The sequence below is a fragment of the Xyrauchen texanus genome, chromosome 30 (genome assembly GCF_025860055.1).
Source record: "Xyrauchen texanus isolate HMW12.3.18 chromosome 30, RBS_HiC_50CHRs, whole genome shotgun sequence".
NCBI lineage: Eukaryota > Metazoa > Chordata > Actinopteri > Cypriniformes > Catostomidae > Xyrauchen > Xyrauchen texanus.
In genome coordinates this window covers 19,491,736-19,515,829 of record NC_068305.1, presented here as the reverse complement: position 1 = coordinate 19,515,829, position 24,094 = coordinate 19,491,736, and the positions used below count along the sequence as shown (strand labels likewise).

At 40.2% G+C, this 24,094-nt stretch overlaps 1 protein-coding gene across 3 annotated transcripts in view; it reads right to left on the bottom strand.

Annotated features, from left to right (window-relative positions):
• The window catches only part of LOC127624170 (protein jagged-2-like), an 80,367-nt gene that overhangs the window by 14,873 nt on the left and 41,400 nt on the right, over nucleotides 1-24,094 (bottom strand). Inside the window, exons 4-12 of one of the 3 annotated variants that reach the window (XM_052098869.1) lie at nucleotides 19,166-19,423; nucleotides 16,249-16,309; nucleotides 12,504-12,634; nucleotides 11,744-11,863; nucleotides 11,159-11,272; nucleotides 9,451-9,564; nucleotides 6,605-6,718; nucleotides 6,198-6,244; nucleotides 5,936-6,112 (exon numbers count right to left, since the gene is read on the bottom strand). In XM_052098869.1, the coding sequence (XP_051954829.1) occupies nucleotides 5,936-6,112; nucleotides 6,198-6,244; nucleotides 6,605-6,718; nucleotides 9,451-9,564; nucleotides 11,159-11,272; nucleotides 11,744-11,863; nucleotides 12,504-12,634; nucleotides 16,249-16,309; nucleotides 19,166-19,423 (1,136 nt within the window). The remainder of the gene's footprint in view (nucleotides 1-5,935; nucleotides 6,113-6,197; nucleotides 6,245-6,604; nucleotides 6,719-9,450; nucleotides 9,565-11,158; nucleotides 11,273-11,743; nucleotides 11,864-12,503; nucleotides 12,635-16,248; nucleotides 16,310-19,165; nucleotides 19,424-24,094) is intronic. The other 2 variants (XM_052098870.1, XM_052098872.1) reach the window with 2 other exon arrangements.

Genomic DNA, 24,094 nt, shown 5'->3' with positions numbered 1-24,094 from the left:
ACATGGTGTTGCGGAGGCACTCTTCAGGATTATCTCCCGAGTGGGGATTCTAAAAGAAATCTTCAATGATCAAGGCCAGAGGCGGTCTTAACATAGAGGCATAGGTAGGCGGCTGCTTGGGGCCCCCTACCAGCAGTCGAAGTAGGGGGGCCCCCAACCAACCTAAAACAAATAATAAGAAATAATCAAATAAAAGGCCCCTTATCATCATGAACGCTTCAAAAGCATAGTACATTTTATTAACATTCTTAAGAAATACGTTGAAACGTTGAAGTACTAGTTAAAATGTCCAGTTCATGGTTATCTGTCCCTACACATACACCCCCTATTTTCACAATGAAATGGACTAGTCCGTAACTGTGCGCGCCGCGAAAGATAAACACACAGTGACAGGAGGACAGGGATGTACTCATACAGAGACGAAACAAGACGAGTCTAAACGCGAAAATGAAAAGAAGTTACCCAAGCGGCTCAATTAAAAGAAAAAAGCGAAAAGACGCTGATAAGTATTTGGCAACGCTGCCAAAGATGACACACTTTTTTACGGCTAACGTTACTGATACAGACAGCAATAAAAACGTCCAACGAGTTGAACATGCCGCTACAGCAGCAGCTAGCTGTGAAGTGGTGCTAGGTGAGGATAAGGTCAACCAAGAAATTGAAGAGGACATCGCGTTGTTGCCGCCCGCCGTCACCGACAGTGTTATCGAGGTTGACACTGAGGAAGAGTTGTCCAGTGATGGCGATTTTGACAGCGATGAGGAGGCTTTGGTGAGTTAACCTGTGAAATTTACGGTAAAACATTTTTTTTTTACTAACGTAATTGTAGTAGCCCTATGATTCTACAGCATGTGATCCATCATATGTTGTGATAACGTTAACCTGAAGAATTTGTAAAACATTGTGCACAATGAAGGTTTGAACTTTCAGACACACACACAGACATCAAGATTCAGCATAATGAATCATTATCAACAACTGTGATGACATAAGTGCAGTGCATGATGGGAGCCATCAATCAAAACTCATCAATATCTCCCAGCATACATTGCAGCATGAATAAATTATGCTGAATTGCCTAAAGGTGATGATACACAGGGCAACTTTTTGAGCAATGTTGCTTGGGCACTTTCCCATTGAAAATGGGCAATACATTTCTATCTGGATATTTTAGATCGGTCGTAGGGCCTGTGTCTCATCTGGTTGCCTGTTGACGGCAACATTGCCCAGCAACATTGCTCAAAAAGTTGCCCTGTGTATCATCACCTTTAGTATTTTCTTTTATTATTATTATCTGCTTTTATTTTTGCTGTTGTTATTGTTGCAACTTTTTAGTAGCTTGTTTTGTGATGTTCAGAGTTTTATCTGATTATTTTGTTGATTGTCACCGTTGTTGAGATTCATATGCTGATTCTTGATGTCTGTGTTGGTCTACATCATACTGTAGTTCAAAACCGTTATTGTACACCATGTGTTTTTAAAGTTCTTCAGATTACCTGTTTGTCACTGCTAGCTCGCATGCGGTAGGTTCACAGAGCTTTAATACTCAAAAACGTGAAATATTAATTCGTATTAAGCATTCCTCTCTGTAGATCAGTGAATCAGGCCACTACATAATGATTATGTCATCATCAATAAATAGCCAACACCACCTGATCACATTTCTCTCGGATTTTCATGCCATAACGAATGTGTTTTATAATCAGCCAGAGAAAATCTTTTTGTAAATCTCACTGTTATTTTTTACTTTTATTTATTTATTTATTTATTTTTTACAGTGTAGTAATAGCCCAAGCCCTAGCTGTGCTAATCCTGCTGCCACCGACCAAAGCACTGTAGACTTGCTACGGGCCGTAGATTAGCTTTACCTGCCTATCCACCATTCAGTCTGTAAAATGTTTTGGCGGGGGGGCCCATACATACCTTCGCCTTGGGCCCCCAATTTGCTAAATCCGCCACTGATCAAGGCAATACATTTATGTTACGAACACTACGTGAACTGTACAAATTACCGTAATTTCCGGACTATTGAGCGCACCTGAATATAAGCCGCACCCACTGATTTTTAAATAAAATATTATTTGGAACATAAATAAGCCGCACCTGTCTATAAGCCGCAGGTGCCTACCGGTACATTGAAACAAATTAACTTTACTCAGGCTTTAACGAAACACGGCTTGTAACATAAATAAATAGGCTTTAATGAAACACGGTGTGGCAGCAGGGACGTGGTCAAGCGCCCGTCCGGGAGAGAAAAGCGGTAAGGGCGCTTACACCTGAGCTAAATTATGTCTAACACCGGTGTCTAATTTCAGTAAGCATGGGGAGAGTGGCATAAAAAGGCAGCAGCCACAGAGCTGAGAGAGTGACACACGTCAGTCTAGTGTTGGCGCATAGAAGAATTGAGAAACTTTATAAAATTGATTGTAAACATTGCTGTGGCCATTAAAAGCCTTACCTGGAACGTCAAGTGCCCTGCTGAAAACTGTCACACTGGTGCCCGTGTGACAGTTTTCCCAAGAAGGACACTTGAAGCAGGGCACTTGAAATTAGACACCGGTGTTAGACATCATTTAGCGCAGGTGTAAGCGCCCTTACAGCTTTTCTCTCCCGGACGGGCGCTTGACCACGCCCCCGCTGCCACACACGGCTTGTAATAAAACATTTGCAGTAAACAGTAGCCTACCAAGAAAGTCATTGGTCACTATCTTCCTCGTCCTGTGCACTGAAACCACTGAAGTCATCTCCTTCGGCATCGGAGTTGAATAGCCTCAGATTTAGTTGTCTTTTTGCACTAGGTCAATTCCTCACGCTGCTGTTTCCAACGTCTTATCATCGACTCATTAAGACCAAGCTCCCATGCAGCAGCTCTATTTCCTATTCCAACAGCCAGATCAATCGCCTTCAACTTGAAAGCAGCATCATATGCGTTTCTCCATGTCTTTGCCATGGTGAGGGTGACAAAATTACTACCGTAATCAGAATGATGGGAGGTTTGAGCGCGCTCGATTTAATCTAAACAGTAAACAAAAAAGGCTGTTTTGACCTTAACCCGTTCGGCAATTTCAATTGGTCTAATGAAAGCTTCACGCCGCCAAAAAACTGAGCACGTCACAGAATGTTTTTTTTATATATAAAATTTGAAAGCGGGAAAAATCCATATATTAGCCGCGTCATTGTATAAGCCGCGAGGTTCAAAGCGTGGGAAAAAAGTTGCGGCTTATAGTCCGGAAATTACGGTATTAGGTTTTAAAATGATTTTCACCAGTGTTTACCACCCACAATAGGATGGGTTGGCGGAACGATTTAATAAAACCTTATAAAATATAATTTGTAAGTTTGTACATGAGGAGGCTAGAAATTGGGATAAGTGGCTCGATCCCCTGTTATTTGCAGTGCGAGAGGTCCACAAGCCTCCACAGGGTTTTCACCCTCTGTTTAGATCATGCCCCACTCCAGTGGCTCCACTGCATGAAGGATACCAATGCATGGATCACCTGTTGGTACCTGGCACTTCAGCCATTCCAATTTGAGGAGATCCACAGATTCGGGGAGCAGCTGACTATCTCTCTGAAAATGGGGTGGGGGGGGGCTGACCGGATGTTGCCCTGGTGGTGGGGATATGTGATGATGGGGGAACGGTCATGTATCTGTCTGCACGACAGAGAGAGCGGTAAGGCTCGTCGCCTGGGTTAACTATCTCTAACACCCATTTCTTGTTGTAGTGATGGCAGAGGGAGACATAAAAAGGCGCACAAGAGACCAGAGAGAGAGACCGTACCTGTGTGCGCAAGACAAGAAGCACTTAATCATTTGTGTGTGTGACTACTTGGCCACGGAGCGTCCTTTTTGTTTAAGATTGTGAATAATGCAAAAAAGTTATAAAAATACTCATGTTGACAGTTTGCTGCCTCCTAACTCTACAATCAAAAGATCTATTTTAGCAACATTTATCTATTCCTGAATCAGAATGCATAGAATTCTTTGTCAATACTGGCTCAAGTATTGACAAATCCTACTCACTGGCAAAGTAGCATTGTGTATACCTCGACTGAAAACAGCCTAACAGATCAAAAGCTTCCCTAGTATAGTCTATGTTCTCTGGAGACGCTAAGGTCTAATGTGAGTGCATGGCATGCCAGGCATGAATATAACGTAAAAATCAAGGCCTTCTCTTTCCCGGGCTGATTGTGGGCAGGCATCCAGGAGGCCAAGAGAAGTGTTGCCTCATTCACTAAAACGTATTTTTAGTGTGCATGCTAAGCCGAGACTGGCTCAGGACCAGAGCTTCCAGCTCTTCTGCGGAGCTCCATCTATAGCCTGCAACTACACTAACATTGGCTCCAGACTTCACCAACAATAGTAATTCTGGCCACTTGAAGGCAAGAAAAAATACCCTGGCCCTCCACCCAATCCCTGCTCTAGTTACGCCGGTGCACCTGTGGCCAAATTGCAGGACTTGATCTGCCTTACACCAAGGCTTTAAACATACATGCACACAATGGCGGGGGTCGACCAATTTAGCCATGCCATTGAGGAATCAGATTGTAAGGAAAGTATGAATGGAGAAGTGACACAATATGTAGAACTGAATTACTCCAATTAATTAAGACAGAGCATACAATTTCCATTTTAAAAACACTTTGATTATATAAAAAGATCAATGGTGTAACAAACAGCAGCTGGATTCAAATGGGCAAAATTGTACTAAAAGCTTAGCAAAAACTAGGGCTGTCAATCGATTAAAATTGTGATTCAGTTTCTTTTAGTGAAAAGAAAAAAAGATTTGTGTAAATACTGGTTTCGGCAAATTATGTGGATTAAGCTCCAAATAAAATCATCTGAAGATTTCTACAGCAGTGTTCTTGGGGGCCTATGGCAAGCAGGGCGTGGCCAAATGGCATCTGGGCAGAGTGAGGCTGGGAAGATAAGTTGTGAATGAGTTCCACCTATGTGCCACACCAGCCTTGCGTTCCAGTGAGGGGCGGCAAGAGTATTTAAGGAGAGGAGACAGCGGCAGATGGGAAAGAGAGAGATGCACGAAGCCTATGTGTTTGTCTTTATGTTCATATATAGCTGGCTAAAAGTTATACATTGAAAAGTGTTTATTAAATGTCTACATGTTTGTCAAGCCAGTCCCAGCTTCCCCCTTTCCCATCCTTGAATTGCATCACCGGTGCCGAAACATGGGAAGAGGGAAGGCTGCGCCGTAAAGGAGTCCTCACCGCTGACTGAGGATTGCGGTGCCAAGGGATTGCTTGTTTTGGTGGTGCTGGAGAATTGTGTCAACTGGCAAATGAAGGGGGTGGCTGAGGGGTCCAGTGCCATCAAGAGGTGTCGCGGATGGAAGCAGTACAGCGAGCTGAGGGCCAGTTGATGGTGTGTCAGGGGCCGGCGAGCCCATCTCTCTCTCTTTTCTCCCTCCCTCTCCTCTCCCTTGTCCTGTTCCAACTCCCAGGCATGTGCGGGTCGGACCCAGAGACCATCCTGACGCACCAACACGCCCTCCCTAGAAATGGGGTGGGGGTTGGTGTAGGTCACAGGCCGGAGAATTCCTCGACCTTAGTTTGGCTGATGGGTGTATGTGGCGAGCAGGGCGGGGTCGAGCGGTGTCTGGGCAGAGCAAGGTAAATGAGTTCCACCTGTGTGCCACACCGGTCTCGCATTCCAGTGAGGGGCAGCGGGAGTAATTTAGGAGAAGAGACATCGGCAGATGGGAGAGAGAGATGCACGAAGCCTATGTGTGTATCTTTATGTTCATACCTATCTGGCTGAAAAGCAGTGCGTTTTTTTGTTTTTTGCAAAGTTTTGGAGAGAACATATTTAATTAACTGCATGCATTACTGCGTTCTTTTAGACAGCCCTAGTAAAAAAAACCTGTCCATTTTCTTAGTCTTGTTTTGTGCTGGTCATTTTAAAACAAAACGTTTCTCACCTCACAGAGCATCCCTGCATAGTTTTGTGGGCATTCACACACAAAACTGTCCAAAATTACATGGCATAGGCCACCATTCTGACATGGCCCACTGGCACATTTGTTCCTGGAGACTTCACAGTGTAAACCCACAAAGCCTGGAGGACACTGACAGTGGTAACCTTCATGCACCAGCTCCTGTACAGACACAAAATGACAATTAACTACACATAATTAATTAAGCTGCTAAAGTAAACAACATGATTGACTCTTGAGGCTATACCTTGCATGTTGCTCCATTCTGGCACTGTCCATGGCAGCCATTGAGATCTGCAGTCAAAGGCAAAGTAAATAAAACAATAAATCAATGGCTAAGTGGCAGAAATTATGACAGCAGTTGAGAATTGCAGAAGACATACAATAAACTGCAATGAGATGAGCTTGGTAAGTGCGCTAAAACTGAAAAGGTTAGTTCAAATCAACACAATCGAGAGGTACAGCCAAAAGGAGACAATGACCCAGCATGCAACAGTAGGTGAAACCTAATCAGAATATATAGCATGCAGAACCCCAGATGGTATCAAGTGTCCGAAGAGGAAACTCTGGCCACAGAATGGCTCGCCCTATAGAGTATGTGCTTAGTGATGGAGGAAAGGACAGGAGCGGAGAGGAGCATAAGGAGATACTGACTGATGTCACAGTTCTGTCCAGCCCATCCTTGAAAGCAGTCACAGTGATATCCACCAATCATGTTTTTGCAAGAATGAGCATTTACACAAGGCTTCCCCATACACTCATTTGCATCTGTGAAATTGAGGAAAAGATAGAGTTGGAAGATTTTAAGGAGGATTGGGAGATTGAAGAGGAGATGGAGGGATGGGTAGCAGTGTGAAAGCAAAAGAGGGGCAGAGAAATCAGAGATCTTGTTTTGTAACCCCACCACCATTATGCTTATTGAATAGTCTCTTGGCTTGTAATTCTAAGTCACAACAATACCAGTCTGCTTGACTTCTGTGTCAGGGCTTTATAATAAGCATGGCCCTATGGCTCACAGCTGATGGACCAAATGGACCAGCGTTTACATTTACACATTCCAATGATCTATTATTTGTTGATCATGCAAAGTTATGCCTTGTAAACTCAAACATTTGGTTTTCTGTGATGTATTGAACATTGATGTTTTACTAATTCTGATGATTTATATGTCTACAATGTTATTGTAATATTTTGCATTGTATCCCATTGTTTTGGAGCAAAAGTGTCAAATAAAAATGTACAGCAAATATTCAAAATATTTGAAAATTGTGTTATAAATTGCTTCTTGGAAAATAAACATTAATTGAAATTTGTAATAGATTTAATAAATAATTATTTTTTTTTCTAAGGTACACTTGTCCATCGGCCACTGATCTTGGCCAATTTTCATCTTAAATCTGTGATTAGGGCGATCGTGCCTTTATTCAGGGACTATTTTTCTTTTCAATTGCAGAATGTACTTGCTCAAGCCTTGAAGCATGAATTATTGGCAATTCAAAACATTCGCAAATTTACACTTTGAGACATTATAAATATACTGGTTTAAAAACATGATATTACATTTGCACAAATTGCAAGGTGCATATTTTCAAGACTCATTATGGTAGTAATACTGACTAGTTGTACAGAGAGGACAAAGATACTGGAGCCGGATATAAAAACGAATTAAACAACAAATAAAGATGGGAATTTGAATCTTAGTATACTTGATGTACAGTCAGATGGAATGTGGTGTGAAAGAGACAGTTTGAGCAATTATGCACGCTCTCAATCTCACATTAGACACTCGTGCCTGCTCTATTTTGTGAGAACTCCGATTTAAATCAGATGTATGTTTGTCGCAATACCACTAATAACACTAATCATTTAACCTTCAATAATGGCACCGTGCCTTCATGTAGTTGACTAGTAATCAGTGAATTGCGTTACAGCCAAAAACAGTAAACAAATCATAGATACTAATGATTATTCACTGGGGCGGTTTCGGAGCGTGATGTGGATTTCTCTCTTATTTTTGAAAGTTTCTCTGCTGTGTGTGATTCGTTCATGGTGTTTACTGGTTGCCAGTATGTCAAAATGTGTTTGTGTATTTTATAGTGACAACAGAACATAACTGTTTTCAATTCAATGTCAGCATTTCACAATAATGGTAAACTGAATGTACTTTAACAGTGTGGGGCATAAACATATAACTGCAGCATATAACTTGTAAAAGTTATATAAATATCGTGATCGGATCAGCATAGGTCAATCACAGTGTTAAAATATCGGTGATCGATTTGGGCTCAAATTTTCTGATCGGTGCACCACTATATTTTTCATTTTCAGGGAAAATGTTGTCAAAGCAAGTAAAAATATTAAATAAACTACTTGGCCGACTGGACCAGCACGCACGCACGCACACAAAACCAAAGCAGCGCCATGATCACACATACATTTGCACATACAGTATCTCCTGTGTTAGCTGACTACAGCAGGTGACCAGTCAGTACAGGGGACGTACAACTCTTGTGACTTTGTCATAAATAAGGTGCTTATTAGCCATTTAAATATTTATCAGGGGCCCTAGTGAGGTGCACTCTGCTCCCCTGTGCACCTGTCCTCTGTGAAACATGACTCCCCACTTTGCTCATGCCTGGCTCTTGTGGATGAAACCCAAGCTGGGGGCTAAGATTCGAAGCGTAAGATGAGCAGCCGACTCCTGTTCCCACCCCACACTTGTTTACAGGTCACAATCCACTTCCTTTCACATTTATCACTTCCCCTGACAAGGGCTGCACACTATTGTAAGCAGAAGGATGATGGAAAAAGAACACACCAATCATGTGGTGCCAGCAATGTCAGCCTATGGCCTAGGTCTATGGCCAGCCCTACTTGTTACATATGCATATGACAGACACAAGACACAAGGATTGGTTTGGCGCTATTACCAGTTTCTCATGCAGGCTAATCAAATCAGACTTGTTTCTTAACCTGTCTTAAAAAACATGCAATGCATACTTGTCTCAAGGTGCATGCAATCCTGGCTATTAGAATTCCCTTCCTCGGTTCTAGCACACACATTTTTAACCACTTGGATGCAACAAATGGCAATGCCAAAATGATAAAAAAAAAAGATAGTTCACCCAAAAATGAAAATTCTTTCATGGTTTACTTTTAATCTCGTTGTTCCAAACCCGTATTACTTTCTTCAACACAAAAGGAGATGTTTAGTAGAATGATCATTAATGATCTCCATTCACTTATATTGCATTTTTCTTTCCATAAAATGAAAGTGAATGGTGACTGAGGATAACATTCTGCCATCTATCTGCTTTTGTGTCTCACAAAAGAAATAAAGTCAAAAAAGTATGGTAAAACATGAGTGAATGATGAATTTTCATAATTGGGTGAATTATTCCTTTAATATCCGATGAGTGGATGGCCCATGGAACTCAAATGGGCCTGAACAAAATGCCTGAATATAAAAATTCCTTTTATAGATGGGATCTAAATCTTACCGATTTGACAGGTCTTTCCAACCCACTGAGGAGGGCAGATACACTCAAAGCCATTTTCCAGGTCGATACATGTTCCGCCTTGTGCACACGGGCTGGAGGCACATTCATCCATGTCTGCAACATCAACACAAATTCATGTTATGTTCTGTAAAACTGAATAACCTGAACTAAAAAACATCAAGAGCTGAAATTGTGGTTTAAAATAACATAATCACTCTAGACTGCTTGCATAATTTAACCACTTACATGGAGTTAAATGGATGTTAGAAGATTTTTACAGCTATATAAACATTCAAACTGGACAATTTTACACCCAGCATGGGTGTGTGGGCTGTTCACTACCCACCACACAAATACCACTGCTGAGAAGGGAAAAAAATATATAAAATACAAAAATAACAAAACGCTTAAACCAGCCTAAAATGGTTGAAGCTGGTCTAGTTTTCTGGTTTTAAAAGGGGTTTTGAGCACATGTCAGCTGTTCAAAAAATGGGAACAGCACGCAGACCAGCTAGACTATTTGAACACCAGCTTGGCAAGGCTGTGAGACCAGTTAAACCATCTTAAACCAGCCAAGACCAGCACATTATCTTAGGGTGGTTTAAGATGTTTTTTTTTTTTCAGCAGGGACTAGAGCGAGGATCTGTTCTGGTGCACTTGATAGAAATGACAAAAACCTCACCAAAATAAAAAGGGAAAAGAGAGGGGGAGAATAAAGAATCTAAAGTGTTGTTAGAGCTAAACTGGTGTGGAGAAAGGCAAGAAAGAAAGTGTGACCGGCTTGTCTTTATGCGAGACAGTAACGTGATTAGAGTTTGATATAATCCAGGTCGCCAGATTAGCTGCTATTAGAGCACAGATCAGTACAGTTTTAATATAGGCTCAATGACAGAAAGAACTGAGTAGCAGCCATTAGAAAATTGAGAGAAAACAAGTGAACAACAAAAACAACAGATATTTCTCTATTTCTGTTCTCTTTTAGCCTTAAACGTACATTGTGTTGTCAGGGAATAGGGTCGAGAGGGGTGTGAAAAAGGGTCAGACAGGGAAGTGAAGAGGTGGGGGAGAACCTTTATCGGCAAAAATGGGAGTTGGGAGGGGTGCAGTGTCCAAATTCCAGCAGGGGTCCATGCTGTTGCTATGGCAATGGAAACACAGCTCCATATGTGCAGTGAAGGACCAGGGAGGTATGATGTGAAGGGAGTAATGAAGAGAGTGAGAAATATCAAAATATTTAAAACATTGAGCATCCTGGAGGTGATAAATGCAGGAATATTTGCAACAGACCCAAATTGAGCTCCATGTAGTGTCAAGGTGAGCCCTGTGACACACTTCATTCTCAATTTGCGAAATCAAATGCTGGTTCAAAGTGAAGACAGATTATGCAAATCCCCCATCTCAGTAATCGGTATCACCAGGCTCTAATCCTGGCCCCTGTAAGAGCTCAGCTCTACTCGCCATCCAAAGGGACCCCGCTGCGCAGCCAAGATCTCATACTAGCTTGCCCTACCATATACCCGACTCATCCCAGCATGAGAACCTGCCAAGCGGCTCAACAGCCACAGCATGACCACAGCATCTGGACACATGTTGGGGAAGGGGGGGGGGAGTGTCTGGGCTCTGGTCAAATAACTAGGTCTCTAGATCCAGACTGGTTGAGAGCAATGGAAAAAGGAAGAGTGTACAAGAAAAGGTTAAGTTTTCACACCTTTAGCACAGGTGGGTCCGTCCCAGCCTGGTGGACACTGACACTCAAAGCCTGAGGTGACTTCGTGACAGGTACCTCCATTTGCACAGGGGTTGGATACACAGGCATGCTCAGCTGCAAAACAATTATATACATCATAAATATAGAAACAAATTTAGCATTAGAACCATCATAAGCCACATCGTACTACCACAAGTTCCATCATCTCTCTTCAAGTAGGGTGTACCAGGACCAAGATTGTGGTTCCTCAAGATACTAAGAAATCCATCCATCCATGTGACATTCATCTATCCACCCATCTCACCCACCCATTCAGATCACCCATCCATTATCCATCTGACCAACTAACCATCCATCCATCTGACCATCCACATTTTCATCTGACCATCCATCCATCATCCATTTGACCACCTGTGCATAATCAATCCATGCATTCGACCAACAAACTATCCATCCATTCATCCATGTGATACTACACTCATCCATTTGACCATCCACCCATCAATACATCAAAATGTACAATGTCATTCAAACCTTAAACCTAGCTCTTTATATTACCCTCCTTCTCTATCTAGAGACTCTTACCTATTTCACAGTTTTTGCCAGAGTAACCTTCAGGACAGGCACAGTTGTATTCATCTGGTTCAGAGTTCATGCAGGTCCCGCCATTGACACAGGGATGGTGTGTGCCGCAGTAGTTCAGATCTGCAAAGATGCATAAAAATCTACAATGCTTGCATAACAATCCAAAAAGGAAATTTGCTCATGGGCTACTTCTGGGTGCCATGGGTTAAGCAATACCTTAAGGTATTCTTCTAAGAATCAATTTTTTGGATTGCTAACTAGTGCTCTTTGGGTGAAAACAGTTGGCTACCAATCAAGTTCTCCCAGCGAGCTTTGTGAAGAGAGGCCATGCACATAAAAGCTGGTAAATAAATAAAGAGAACCGTACGCTCCTCTCGACTGCTTCTTATTCCTAACCACTGACCAGTAGATCAGATATCCAAGTGCCAATCCAATCACAACCACAATATCCAATGTGTGCTTGTGCGTGCACACTGTCACATGACACAGCCTGTGCTGACATTGCAGCCAACAAATCAGCTCAGTGTAAGATGCTGTAATTCTATTTAACACGATGATATGACTTTGCTGTTTTGGCACCTCAGCGGCTGGCTGTTTGCGATTACTAGAGAAATAAGGGCTTAACGAATAATATTGTCATTCATCCTGATCTATTGCTCACCAGTTTATGGGTCAATTCCAGGTTGACCTAAATTTCTGAAAACTAACTAGGTCAAATCTTCATTACCACTGCGAGTGTGATACATTTGTGTCCCCTTACCTTTATCGCATAGAAGGCCGCCCCAGTTCTTCTCACAAGTGCACTGCCAGGGTCTGACACAGGTCCCGTGAACGCAGCCAGGGTACGGGAGACAATCATCACAAAACTGGCCCTGCCAACCGTAGTTGCACCTGAAAACCACACAAGCATGCTATTACTTAAAGCGCTGAACCAACAAGCCCATGACATTTTAATGACAGACAGACACAAACATATAGCTGTGCTCGGCAGTGACATCATCTTGCTGACACCTAATCTTAGGACAAGACGACATTCCAGGGCGAAAAATGTTAAGAACGCTTTCACAACCATGTATACATGCACACTCCTCCCTTGGGTGGTTTGGTCGCAGCCTAGGGGTGCACAGAGAAATGCTGGTGAGGGGTTAACTAATCATTGGTTTACAGCAGCATTCTGCTATTCCAAGGCCAGTGGTGATCCCTCCATCTCACACCCCCCACCCAGCTGTCTTGTCATTTCTGAGCAGGCTATTTTAAGACAGCTCTCCTGCAAAAGGGGTATGGCTGAACTCCAGCTGCCGAGTGGAGAGACGCTGTCTGCATACCGCTACCTTAGTGACTGACAGAGGAAGAAAGAGAAACAGCATACAACTGACACTTACCCTTTACAAAAAAGTACTGTAGTGGTACCATGGCACAGTGATGGTATCAGATGGTAATACCATGGTACTTTAACACATATTATGGTACTGAATGATTTCTTTGTTCATATTACCATAATATTTTACCATACTTCAAAAAATACCATGGTATTACCATGTCCTTGTATATATACCATAATATTGAATGATTAGCTTATTCATATACCATGGTATTTACATGGTACTTCAAAGAATACTATGGTTCATGTCTAAAAACCCATGGCAACACAATGGTACTTCGATACAAAACATGCTAGTAGCAGGACTTTATTAAAATGATTCAGGACCACGATGTCTTGATTATTTTTTGTCATTGGACTCTCATTTGTGGAGCAAGCACCATCGGGTTACAACACCACCAAAAGTAATGGTGTTAAACTAAATTAGACAAATTTGCTCTTTGAAGAGCAGGGTGAATCGAATTTGTCCGCAGTGTACACACCTGGCACATTCTCTGCTTTGATTCAAATCTACGTATAACATTTCCAATGAGGTCTCTGAAATAGCCCTGAGATTGGAGCACAGGGGGCAGGCCAGAGGCTGGATTTTTTTTTCAGATCACATACAGCCTTGCACTACCCAGAAACAACTTTAGTTGTTTTGTATGAAAAAGCATGTAGGCAGGAGTGTGTGTGGGGAGAGTCTGAACCCTGCCTATGCACGGGGGTGTTCAGCTCTGCAGAGCATTGCCAAACAAAACTTGCTCTCTAACTCTCTCCAAAGAGAAAGTTGCGTGGCATGCTTTTACTTTGTATCAGGGCACGCCCACTACAACCATGAAACATTTCTTAAACTTAAATCATGAGTGCATTTCTCTTTTATTTTGTTTCACCGCATGTTTCGGATTAGCTTACAGTGCCTCGAAAAGGTATTTGAACATATAAAAATGTGTGAATGTCACTATTATATACACAAAATAGCAAAGCAAGCGTCAATCTGGAAACAGATGATTATAGCCAATAGACGTTTTACAATAACTTGTAACCAATTGTTCATTTTTAGTTCATGTATGAAGTCAGTTCCCTCAAGCACACAAAGGTGTCCTAGTACAGCATCGAGTGGTGTAGTTCATCACATTAACTATGGATACATCCCTCAAAGTTTGGCGAATAAAAAGGGTGTAAATTAGGACTGCCAATTTAACACGTTAATTCGGTGCAATTACTTATAGAAAAAATGTACACGTTAACCAAATTAATGCAATTAATCATATCCTTGGATGTAATAAGGAATATCCCTACCATCAGAACAATGCAAGCTTAAAGTACCACCTGTTTTCAGCAGGGGGCAGTGAGTGAAACTCCAGCTGTGAAAGGCAATAGGCAGCTGTACAGAAAACAAATCACAGTCAGGCTAGCTTGACACCAGAGATAGCACAATATGAGGACACATTCTTGCATTCAAACAAAGCTGGACGGAGCACAAAACTGAATGCAGGAATCTCGAGATGCGTTTTTCTAGGTTTCAAACTTTTTATCTCGACACAGTGACCCAAAAACTCTGTTTATGACACAATGAAACCAAAGCATTCTAAAAGCGTTCGTCTGACACATTTGATCATTGACGCATCCATAGAAAAGTCCTTATAATAAATATATCTCTGACAGACAGACAAATTAAACTGCAAAACAAATTAATGTGGACTGTAGGCCAATGATAGGCTTATGTTCAATAATTTGGAAATATGTCACTTTCTAAAGCCACTTATTGTCTTATCAATGATTTACTCATCTGCCACAACAATGAAACGCATTTTAATTATTTGATTGATTATTTTTAGAATGTATATATTATTTTTCATAATTATTTAAATAGCTATTTATAATTATTTGCTCATTATATATTGAAAATGTGTTATTTGGGGGCCTTTCTCAGCAAATACTTATATATGCGATAGTCAATTAATAATTTCTAGGGAGCATTTGTTTAGACAAAATTTGTTAAGAACAACAGGAGTCGTCAATACTTCAGTCCATTTTCCTAGACGAGAAAGACTATGATTTTAAAGTGTATCTACTAAAAGTGGATTTTGTCAAAGTTAAGGAATATATTAACTTTTTAAGATTCTAGTCTGTCATTATAGTCTACAGTGACTTTCTGATTTAAACATCTGTATTAATTCCATCCCTGCCCTTAGAATTGCCACTTTAGCCATTAGGCATTAAACAATGAGGTTTTTGGGTCATGTATGCCAAAGGCAAAGAGCATTTCCTGTGGCAAAGGAAGAGCGCAGAGCTAAGACACAGGACAAGACAGAAAGGGGACGTGATGTGGGAAGGTGAGGTGAATTCCACACTGAGCTCCAGCACAGGAAGTGTCACAGTTTCCTATGAGATTAATAGCAGAATACCACCATTCCATTTAATCATCATCTGACGATAGCTCTGAAAGGTAGTTACCTCCAAAACACAAGACATGCTGGGACAGCACAGCAGCCTACGGGAGGTAACCTTCCAAACTGTCCAATGTTGAATCCTGAAAGCTTCAGTTACAACTATTATTTTAGAGGTTTAGATGGGACTCACTGCCACAATGCTAGAGTTTTGTGGCTGCTGCCAGGACATTGATGTGGTGTTGCTGATGTGAACTGAGTGGTTTTTAAAGCATTGCTTTGTGGTTGCTAGGGAGTTGCTTAGTAGTTGCCCACCCCCAAGTCTCTATGATGTTCATTTCCATATGGCTCGAGTCTCTAATTTTTCACCCATTTTATCATACACCAGATGAAAGTCCAAAAAGTAACAGCAACAAGTCAATAAACCAGTTAGGAATGTAATATTTAGGGTTTTATTTGAGCATTAATAATAGTGATGCTATCAAATGGTACAATTTATTTACTTTTGCCAAATGAATTAGGTAATGGGTAATAATTACTTCAAACTATCTAACACTCCCTAGAAAACATGGCATGATGAAAGACATAAACAAAAACAGCTTGAACAAACAATGGATTCAGTGCACTAATTAATTAATGGTGAGGTAAACAAATGAAAAGACCTTATCAACATGAACACATGTGGCCCTGCTGAAATTAAGGAGCCAGATTAGCTGGCCAGACCAAGCATGAAATGATGCTCACACACTTACTTGCATTCTCCAGGTACTGAACAGCCTCCATGAATCAGATTACAGCCTTGCTTGCAGATCGCTAAGGGAGGAGAGGGAGGGAGGGAGGGTGAGAGAGAGAAGAGAGGTCAGTCTTCTTTGTTTGTGTTGCCTTACAATTGCGACAACATAAATTCATGGTGCTCACTCTGACAGAGGACAACTTTATGGCCCGAACACAGACATACACACTTGCCCCCAGTATCCGCCCCCATTATACCCATATACTCATCACACCCTTGTACATTAGAATGGTGGTTGGTGATATAGTGCCTTTCATTTGTGGTATAAACACATACACAATCACACACACCATTTCAGAACAGAGCCTTCTAAGCCTTTTATAAGGCATGTCTATAGCAGTGGGTGAAAGAGCCCAGCATCACCCAAATTAATTGAGCTAATGAAAAGAGTGACTCCAGGACTGTAGAGGTGTCGTTTACAACACAATCTCTCCTCCAAGCAGAGGAGCAAAGATCACAGGGCTGTGAAAACACTGAGCAGCAGGTCTCTTTAGAGGGTGGTAAAGGGTAAGATTTTAAATGGGTTCCTAGTTATTTGCTGGAAGACATCAGCAGGACCTACATAGTTCTATCCATCATCCTGCCACATCAATAAAGCCAAAAAGAATCAATAAGAGCACTGTGGACTAATAATTACATATAAACAGTATATAGGGACCACTTCAGGTTATCAGTAATTTCTTAATTTAGCTGTATTGCATTTTAGATATCTAAATGTGGACCTAATTTTCTGTCCATTTTTATATTTAGATTACTTCGGCATTCATCTAGTGCTTACATAAAGTTAATCTTTAATAACAGTACTACATTAATAATAGCATTACACTTTATCTTTCGATTTTGTTAGACTGAGGTGGGTGGACCTCAGACTCTCTAGGGGGATCTGCGGGCACGTAAGAAAATGTTGTACATTTTAAAGTTAAATGCATCAATCTGGTGCACTTTGAGAGAAAACTTAAGAGGCTAGATCTATGAAGAACTCAAGTAACATGTCAAAGTTTATGTTATATATTTTCTAAAATTATGACCTATGCCCAAGCCCAACCTAATAGTGTACCAATGCAATCAACTCAATTCTCTGCGACAGAAATATAAACGGCACTGTGTAGGCGAGGAGGCTATTGTCATAAGATTATTATTTTATGTCAAGTATGGCAGTCAAATAAAGAAAAGTCTCCATCACCACCATTAACAGCAGGGATGCTCAGACTTGAATGGAATGAGATCTATATTTTTATCATGTTATTGCAGCAAGATCTACCATGTACAATAAAGGCTATACATTAATCACAATACCACAATTTCAGTAGTCGGTAGTGAAATTTGAACAAACAATGGATTCTCAATACCAGCTTCAAAACCACAACAAATAATACTTTAACAATTAATATTTTAATAAGTAATTTTTTTGAAATGCGCTTAAATACGAAACATTTTGGATGGAAAATGTTCTCATTTTCTTGTTATGGTTGTTTTAATATTATAATGACACACTATACTAGATGGCAGCAGGTCTGTCTATTAGTTTACATTTATACTTAAAAGTCGGATATTTTAATACAAATCCGCTTAACTTTAACTTTAAACATCATTCTCTGTGATAGCATGATCACCAAGACAGGCATTTTGGCAGAATTTTTAAATGTATTTGACTGTTCAGGCGCGCATTAGTGCAAGCATTTTCGGAACACACACACAAACATAAGCCGTCTGTCAATCAAACAAGGCGCAGCTGTTACGTAGAATGCTTGCAAATTATAAAATGAAGTGCTCTTGATTACTTTCAACAGCAGAATAAGAATATTAACTTTCTAATAAGTGACACAGGCGTAGGCTATTACAAATATAGCTGGTTATTTTTGTTATTAATGTTTTAATTAGTCTACTTATCCAATCGGGCAAGTCAAATTCTCTTTCACTTGCCCCTCTCCACTTGTCCCGGACAAACATAATGTCAAGCCCTGTGTGCCATCAAAGAAATGAAGCAAAAGTGGTTATCGGTGTTGAACTTGCTCCTCAAATGCTGAAAATTATTACGCTGTCAGAGTCTTTGTTAATAGCGTTACATAATTAACAGGGGGGGGATGGATGGAGATGCTTTGCTAAAGCAACTGCAAAAAACACAGTGTTAGAGATCCTTAATGTTAATATATATTTTCGGTTCATTATGAAACTGTGGAGGCAGTCTGCCACAGTCTAGGTAATTAATGGGAAACACTGCTGTGATGCCCAAATTCAATTGTAGCATTTACAACAATTGATTTTATTGTGTAGTGTGTTTGACCTCTTTTTTTTTTTTGACATAATGAATTAGTCCACTGTGGACTAATAATTAGGTAAGCACAACATATCAGGACTATTTTGGTTATTAGCCGATATTTGTGATTTCTTAATATATCACTATTGGACATTTATCGTACGCTATTGGATATTTCATGGTGGGCCTATTTACACCTATTTTTAGGCTTAGATTACTTTGTCCATTTTCTAGGGCTAACTAGACTTCATTTACTAGACAGTAATGCTTTAATAAAATGGTTAGACCTAATCATCAGATCTCAAAATGAATATCTATCTTTCATCCTGTACATTATTATGTTGTGATGCCAAATTTCACTTGTGGCATTTACAACAATTGACTTCAGTATTTAGTATGTTTTACTTGTTTTAGACATTGTACAGTTATTAAAAAATAATATGAAAATAATTTTCCATTGGCTAGAACTTTAATTGCGGTGCATTGCTAATTACAATATTTTGCAAAATATGGTTTCCTGTAGAGCAGTAGGAAATCTGATTTTGAACCAATTTGTTTTAAATTGAAATGGTGTACAGGTGTAATAGCATACATGTAGTCGAATGTCATTTTCACTCACCCATTCGGCAGTCTTCTCCCATCCAACCGTCTAGACATAAAATATTTCCAGATGGATCGCAGCGATAGTGGCCGAAGTAATCGTCCCTTGGCCGGCATTGTTTGTTGCACTTACTGCCGTAGTAGTTCTCGTCACATTTGACCCGGATGCGGTACTCAATGTGGGATGTTATGCCAGGGTGGCGGATGGACTGCCAGTGGTCGCCTGGGTTCACCATACTGGCATGTATGTGCCGCTCAATCAAATTCTCCTCACCGGCTGGAAAAATAACAAGTAGGATTTGAAACAGTGATCAAGTACATTGTTACCATCCATTATCTATTTTATTGCATTTTTAATTGAAACACAACATTGGCATTATCTGCCAAATGCATAAACGTAATATAGAAACCACTTGTTCCATTAATCCACACGTTCTAAGACTGAGTGGCAAACACATTCACACACAATCAAAAAAATGCAACAAATGGATCAACCTGTAAGACAACCGACAGGACAGACCCTGATTTAAAAGCTATAATCCTGATTTATAACTCCCTAGCTGCCCCAGTGACTCAGACTATCCTGTCCCTGCCAACTTCCTGCCTCACAAATCCATTCAGACAAAACACCACACAACAAAAGTCCAACATATCTAACAAATAAACTCACCCATGAATGACACCACAGCCTGAATGGTTCTGGTTTTGAATTAGGTCTCAGTTAACCATCTGTCATCAAGTGCTGTATTAGCGTTGCCTGCCAAGGCAAGCATCACTATTACTTTAGCTCATCCTTAGGGTTAGAAGTTTGTTCACATCCCTAATGCTAAGCTTTAAAAAAATTGTACGTGCAACTCGTACCACGCCATTTGTGCTGCAGACATGAATAATACCTCAAATCATGTGGCTTGTTGTGGATAGTTGTATTATTGCTTTTCAAAGTGGATTTAGCCAATGTTTTTCTGTTGCTGTTACCAGGGAATTTTGGGAAAGAGGGGTGGAAAGAAGCTTCTAGTCACTATAGCTAGCAACATTCGGCTCTTAGCTCTCGCAGACCTTGAAGGACTTGGATCCCGCCCTAGCCCTGATAATCAACCACTTTGTCCAGGTCCACCAGGGCACCATCCCCTCTACAAGTGTCCCTCCTGCTAGCAGAAGCAGTTAACAGTGCCATTTTCCCAAGCTTTCCCAGCCCTCTGCAAACTCTGACAAAGAAAGCAATCTTTATCGCTGTGGGATCGGAGACGGCAAACAATCATGGTGGAAATGGGAGGCCTGCGATTTCCTCTGTCCTGACACGTTGGGTCCGTCCACGTCTTTCTCCTCTTGCAAACACACAAGCGGAGTACACATACACACACCTTCATCTCCGTTCCCTGACAATGTCGATCGAATTAAGCAACAAAAACAGAAATAACACTGGCGCTTCCAGATAAAGAACAATGGAGCAAGCTTTGCTGGGCTGTTCTGCCCAATGTCTAAACACTCCAGAGCCTTTCCTGCAAAGTAAACACAATGCTGCAGGACCTTTCCTGGGGCCTGCTGGGCCCTACAATGCACATGTACATATAGGATATATTCACACAGGTAGTGTTTGGGATTGACAAACTGCATTTATTTGCATTTACAGGTGTGAGCCTCGAAATGTCTTGTTCACACAATACCTTACAGTAGCGGCTTAAATACTGTCTGTATGAATGAATAACCAAAGTCAAACCCATATTCCTGTAATAACCAAAAGTTAAATAAACACCTGTAACCAGTGACTTAAGTAAATACTGTATATTGCAATTGAAGTGACATTATTTAATAAAGTCCAAACAAGGCTCAAGTTGAAGTGTAACATCTTAATTAACAGTGGCTTTGAATGGTTTTTAATAGGGATGGGCTTGAGTACTCAGAAGAGACACTAATGATTGATCATGAAAACAATGATCAATATTGATCGAAGTGTGACAAGACTTACTTGATTGGAAATTCAGTAACAACTTTACTCAAACGTTTCAATATGGGGCCTACTTTTATATTTTTTTATTATATCGAGAAATATGGTAGAAAGAAAAAGTCAGAATATCAGCCAATTTATCCGTCTTGGCGATATATCGGTTGACCATGATACATTTTCCCATTTGGAAAATCTTCTGCTTGCATGTTAAGCGACTGAGACATGTAAACGACCAGTCACAGTTCATTTTCTTGTCACGTACCATCGTGTTACTACAATAATAGACCAGTGTGCAACACAGTCTTATTTAAACGATCCGCATATCAGAGAAGCAGCAGACGCGTTTGAGCTCATAATGTTAAAGTGCTCGCTGACGTTTCATTCTCCCTCTCTCTCCTCAACAGTTCCCTGTACCTTTTAACTGTCTTTTATAATGATAAAAGGCAAATATAAATAAAACTTCTATTATATACCATTTGCAAATATGAAGATATTTAGTTTAAACAGATTTAATTCTCGAACCTGACGAAAATCCAGCGTTTCTTCCCATCAAGTGCTCATCTAATATGTTCCTCTGAAGCGCGTATTCCATCAGCCAGAATCAAAAACTTCAGGATAAGGATCAAATGTTCTTCTAATAATTCACAAATCACGATGGTCAGTCTGTGACAATACAAGCAGGTGATCCAGGCTATTTAAACTGTCATGAGATTGCTGCTCGCACTGGATCCGCACAAGCGTGTGATTGCAACTTCAAAGTAAAAGCGCTTTGCATGTGCTATGAGCAAATGTCTTATTCACTATGCACTGTATGTACATTTGATTCAGTTCGGTATTTTTTGAGAAAATGCGATCGCTAACGTGGGCATGCCATCTATATTTGCTGGACTACTGTGTGTACTGTTATTTCCTTTTCATAATATATTAGCAAATACTTCATGTGCAAATAAATTACATATTTTGATGACTAAAGAGAAATTAGAAGAAACTGCCATCTACCATTTAAAATACAATATACAGTTAAAATTTTTATGTGAAATTGAATAAATATAGCACTAAATAAATTTTTTTGCAATTTAGTTTTTTATGTTGTTATTTACTATATTGAATTGTGTGATATCGAATCCCATGTATCTTCCATTCATTCCATTTCAGTTTTGAAATAAAAAATTTTATTTTCCTGCACAACACAAATTTTTAACAAATTTTCATAATAATAAAAAAAAAAAGTAGAATTCTAGCCTTCTATTTTTGCTTATTCTCATTTCCTTCTCAAAACTAAAATTGAAGAGAAGAAAAACAAAAAACTATAAAAATTTCTCAACAGAACTGGAATATATCAGCCATTAAAAACCCATATCAGTCGACCACTATGCTGAAAATGTATAAAAAAAAATGTTTTATGATAATATATTTTTGGCCATATTGCCCAGCCCTAGCAGTGCGTTATTAAGATAGTCATGGTTACCAGCAGGAAGAGCAGAGGGATGACTATTTGTGCATTCTTTCATTAAGTTGGACAGTGAGTTTTTACATAATGACAATATATGATGCCTTATGTTTTGATTGCTTGTTGCGAAAAGTCAAAATAACAGCATAAAGTTATAACAATATATATATACACAAGACAGAGGTGCAATGACCGAAGACATCAATCTTAAGTACTGTATATGTACATAGACCAACAAATTAAAAAAGCAAAAAGTTAAAGGAACCCCATGTCAAATACACAGGACTCGCCCGCATGTACAGTGTAGCTTGGCTCTCGCATTATATGATGTGACTGACAACTAGTAGTGCATTACCATTAACACAGCACAGGTTTACAGTAGGGATTGGTAGTGGTACAAAACAGTGTCAACACAACCATTTTTAGCACTCTAAACTGGACTGACAACCGTATTCTTCTGCTGTATAAACGTTGCCAGTCTGTACACCACTCTGACATATGTGACAGAATTATTTAAACAGTCTATGAAAAATGCATGTTCATTGACTAGGTTGGCTAATTCTGTCTGTTCTCTTAACAAGCTGACTAGAACAAGGTCCCAAAGCTCCCGCTTTGCAACAACAAAATGTTCAGCAAGCAGAAGACATGACACATTGTGCAGCATTAACTTTATTCACCCCAATGAAAGGCAAAAGACTGAGAAACATATTTTTTGCCCTTGGGTTTCTGACAGCCAGGTAGGGAGGCATGGGGACGTGTCCAGTTTAAGAAAAAAGGTGCAGCAGCTTTGAGTGTTCACGCTGCATACTAAACAAGTAGTATCAAATAGCATTAAAAAAAGGACGATGTACTAGCAGTATTTGAAACTTGTGTTCATTTCCAAACCCTGTGTGGAGGACAGACTGCAGACAGCCACATCAGACAGACCTTGGCAGTGTTCTCTCAATATGACAAGATCATTAATGTCTGGCACACCTCTCCACTATGGGCTTGTGTGATAAATGAAGCTCCTGTCTCAAACAGAACTCTGCCAAGCCATTATCTGGATCATCAAAGAAAGGTGGTCATTGTCAAGTCTTTGTAATAAATTGTCTGTCACTAAAGATTACAGGTGGCCCGGTGACCACTTCTAATGTCATTTTTTTTAACTCTAGAGCCCTGAAATAATATATAGGGGGCATTACACTTGAGCTCCCTAATCACCTAATTACAGACCATATGCTGTAAAGCACAATGCCCCAGTAACTTCAAGGTGAAACACCTGCTTGGTGGAAGGGTTGGGCTAAAACAATTATTTTTCAATATTTTTTTTATTTGCTCTGAAATAGCTTAAATGCGTTACTCAATTAGACACACAAACAATTTTGAGTAATGACATAAATAAATTGGTGAGTTCAAGACTTGAATAATTTAGTTGAAACTGACAGTTTGAGGGAAATGAATCAATCTTATGGCATTTGTGTGACTGAAATTTAAATCAGATGCTATTAATTATCTGTTGTAATCAGGGACTAAAAACAGTTCAAGGAACAAAAACGAAACAGAAACGGGAC